This window comes from Nicotiana tabacum, chromosome 7, assembly GCF_000715075.1.
Source record: "Nicotiana tabacum cultivar K326 chromosome 7, ASM71507v2, whole genome shotgun sequence".
NCBI classification, from domain to species: Eukaryota; Viridiplantae; Streptophyta; class Magnoliopsida; order Solanales; family Solanaceae; genus Nicotiana; species Nicotiana tabacum.
Window position 1 is genome coordinate 118,362,387 of NC_134086.1, and position 4,132 is coordinate 118,366,518.

The 4,132-nt window shown below is 35.6% G+C and overlaps 1 protein-coding gene across 1 annotated transcript; it reads right to left on the reverse strand.

The window, feature by feature from the left end:
* Positions 1-492: 492 nt before the first annotated feature.
* On the reverse strand, positions 493-2,028 carry LOC107767182 (uncharacterized). The gene is made up of 2 exons (XM_016586102.2): positions 1,154-2,028; positions 493-835 (listed from the first exon to the last, which is right to left on the reverse strand). Exons 1-2 carry the CDS (start codon positions 2,026-2,028, stop codon positions 493-495), a joined length of 1,218 nt encoding a protein of 405 aa, XP_016441588.2.
* Positions 2,029-4,132: the final 2,104 nt, after the last annotated feature.

Genomic DNA, 4,132 nt, shown 5'->3' on the forward strand with positions numbered 1-4,132 from the left:
GAAGACCTTCAATGTTGAAAAATTATAAGGTAGTACATTATGTTAAATTATATTAAAATCATAAGCTAAACATAGAACATAATACTTACATTCAAAGTAAATGCTAAATCTATTTTTTTTTCTTCAATTCCTCCTCTATCCAACAAGAAACATCATAAAAAGTTCCTTCTGCTTCATTTCTTCTTTCATAAAACCAACGTTTTAGCTTCACTTGAATGAGATCCATCATTCTTAATATAGGCAGCTCACTTGCTTCTAATAGGACAGAATTCATTGACTCAACTATGTTTGTTGTGAGCATGTCATATCTTCGTCGTGGACTACAAGAATGTGCCCACCTTTTCGATGGTTCTTCCATCAAGTAGTCATAAGTCTTCTTATCTACTTTTGCTATATCTGACATGTATAGGTCAAATTCTTTGCGCCTGTATACTCTTGCAGCACTTTGAAAAGTTTTATGACCTCACTTTTCACCTTCCTTCGCTTTAGGTTCTACTCCAAATGATAGATGCAAATCCCATGATGGCTTTCAGGATATACCTTTGCAATGTCATATGCAATAGCTTGATGCCTGTCTGATAAAAAAATTAAATTCTCATGGCTCCCAATTGCATTGCGAAGCTGATTAAAGTACCACTCATAGGAATTGTTATTTTCAGATTCTGCTATTCCAAAGGCTAGTGGGAAAATTTGGTTATTTGCATCCTTTGAATCTGAAATTATTAAAACATCACGAAATTTTGACTTCAAAAAGGTTGCATCAACAGAAATCACTGGTCTACAATGATTCCAACCAGATATTGATGATCCATATGCATAAAACATATAAAGAAACCTGAAAATGCAATATAAAACAAGGTTAAAAGAAATTAATGACATGTAGTCCTGAACTTCAGATTATAAGGTTAAAAGTTAAGGACAATCAGTCCTTAACTTAGAGTTTCAAGTTATAAAGTTAAGGACATGCAGTCCTTAACTTTGAGTTCAAAGTTCAAAACTTAAGAACAGACAGTCTTTAACTTTGAATTACAAATTCAAAAGCTAAGGACAGTCAGTCCTTAACTTCTGGTTACAACTCAAAAGTTAACTGGTTAAAGACAGCATGTCCTAAATTTTATAAAATGTGCTAATAAACTTTTTTTTGATTGTCTACCTGTTATTGTCGTCTATTTTTATGTTAGTATAAGTTCCCGAATTTTTACTTGTCATCATATACAAGTATGAAGACAATAATTCATAATTCTCTTCGGGAGTTCCTCTTATTAAAGCGGAAGCAAGTTGAATAGCACGCCACGCCTTGTGATATCCAATGTCTAGTCCATGCAACTTTTGCATCTCTACCATGACAAAAGCTGGTGTAACTTCAAACCTTGGGCCTCGAAGATTGTCAATAATGTAACCACTAATCAACTTTAAAGTTACATGCCTTTGATCAGCTTTCATAGTGTTAACAGAGCAGTCATGCTTTTTCTCAATCTTTACTATCTTGAACAGTGTTGAATCTTTAATTCTAAAAGCACGCACCCACCAACCACACCTATCATCATTGCATTTCAACAAATATATTGTTGAGCTTGATCTAACAACCTTGAATTCAAAATGTCCTTTAATTGCTATGCTCGAAAAATAGTTAATTATACTCTTCTTTTTGTCAAATACTAATCCCACTTTTATTTCATCCAACGAAGCATTTTCTCTTAATATCATAGTTGGGGATTCTTTTTGTTTCAAATTTGATCTTCGTCTAGTTAGTTGAGTAGAGATTTTTTCAGCAACTTCTTCGATTACCAGTACACTCTCTAAGACTTGAATACCCAAAGCTTGTTCGTTGTCAATCTCTATAATGATTTGTCCTTCTACATGAATAGAATCAAATGTTTGAAGCACCTCTTTAGTTATTGGTTGAGCTTCAACCATATCTATTTCCATTATCTGTTGGCATTTGTTTTGATTGTCATGTTGAGTTTCTCTGTTGATATGTGTTTGAAGCACCTCTTCAGTTATTGCTTGAGCTTCAACCATATCCATTATTTGTTGGCATTTGTTTTGATTGCCATGTTGAGTTTCTGTGTTGATATGTGTAAGCACGTGATTTTTGCCCTACATGAGAATTACTCCCAGAAAATTCAAAATAAAATGATTTTCCTTGGTGTGCAATTTTGTGTATTTTTGTGATATTTTTGGATAATTATTTGTATTTGTCTGTGTTTGCTTATTTGTTAAATTAATAAAAAATACAAAAATGTCACATTTTGCATGTAGGATTTAATTCTACAATTGTTAGTAATTAAATTAGTTTTACAAAAATTAAAAATTACAAAAAATGGGCATCTTTTGCATTTTTAGCATTTAATGTCCAAATGAACAATTTTATGCTTAATTATTACTTAATTGTGCGTTAATTGTTATTGGGAGTTAATTTGCGCTTTTATAACTTAATTTAGTTCTTAATAATAATTTAAGTATGTTCATAATTTAGTTTTAGAAAATAAAAGAAGAAAGAGAACAAAAATACAAATTGGGCCACTTCTTCAATTTTCAAACCATAGACCCAAATAATTGCCCAATCTTTCCCATGACCCAGTCCACTTCAGACCGGGTCGACCCGGTCCGCCCCATTAACCCATTAACCCAAGACCCACTTTTCATTTTTGTCCTAACACAAAACAAAACAAAACACAAACAAAAAACCCTAAAAACCTAAACTAAACTATCCGCCCCCACCCTCTCTTCTTCTTCTCCAAGATACCAAACACACCAAGCATCCATGGCAGCACTTCCGTCTCCTCCGGCTCACAACCACCACCATCGTCCAGCCCCGTCGCTACTGCCCCATCTTCTTCGCGACGTCCTTCACCTCCGGCGACCATGGCTGCCCGTTCCGTGCTTTGCTTTCGTCGGAATAGCCTCTTCTGTTTCACGTCCAAACATACGCCATTGCTACTGCGCTGCTTTCTGCTTCATCGTCCCTCTGTACCAGCCACCAGACTCGTCGTCCCGTCGTCACTGCCCAAACGATCCTCCATTAAATCCGACGAACGCTGCTGCTTAGCCTTCGTCGTCACTGCCCGACGTCCAGTCCCCCCCCCCAGCTGCTGCTTCTTCACCTCCAAACAGACCTCGTCGACCATTGTTGCTGCGTCGATTGCCTCCCCGTCGTCACCACCGTTACGCCCAGTCGTTTCCATGGCCAAGCTCGTCAACCAGTCATTTTGGCTGTGTTGTTGCTGCCTCAACGAACAGCTGCTTCTCTCTCTAAGTTGCTGCCTCACTTTCACCATCTTCGTCGTCCGCTTCAAGCTCGCGCTGCTGCTTCATCGTCCACCATTTCGTTCAGTTGAGTTGCTGCCACCATTTCGTTCAGTTGAGTTTTAGTCGAGGTCGTCGAGCGTAGTTTTGAGTTCGCCAAGTTTACAAGGAAGTCGAGTTCGTCGTTGAGTTAGTCGTTGAGTCCGGGTAGATTTATTCCCATCTAAGGTTCGTCGAAACAGTTCATACAATCAAATTTGTCGTTTTTCATCTCCGGTTAGTAGTTTTTTTGAGTTTTATTTTGTCCGCATTTTGTTTTGATATTTTCGAATCTAAAATCGGCAAATGTGTGTTTTGTTCATGTCTATGTTTAGATATTTGATTTATTGTTTTGTTCATGTTCATGTGTTTTTGTTGAATTAATTTTCAGATTTCAAATAGAAGTTAATTAGTTATTTTTCATGTTTATTTCATGTTTGTATTGTTGTTTAAGTGAATATTTGTTGGTTTAATGTTTGTTAGATTCAAATTGAAATTTAATTAATTATTTCTTCAATTTGTTTCATGTGTTATGCATTTTTCAGAAAATATTAATGTTGTTTGAATCGTTAGAATCCGTCATGTTTGTTGCTAAAAATAGATTTAATTCATGTTCATCTTTGTTTGAAGTTCATGTGTAAATTCAGTGATTTAATGTGAGTTTATGTTTGTTTGTGATTCGCTTGATTTAATTTGAATCATGTATATTGTTGTGTTCTTGCTCATACATTCATGGTCTAAATTAACCAGGATTGGTTCCCGATATGGTTAATTCATTCCATTAATTTTGAGTTGTGTTGTTCATCGTGTTCATATAATTGTTGTTGAAGATTGTTGAGAAATT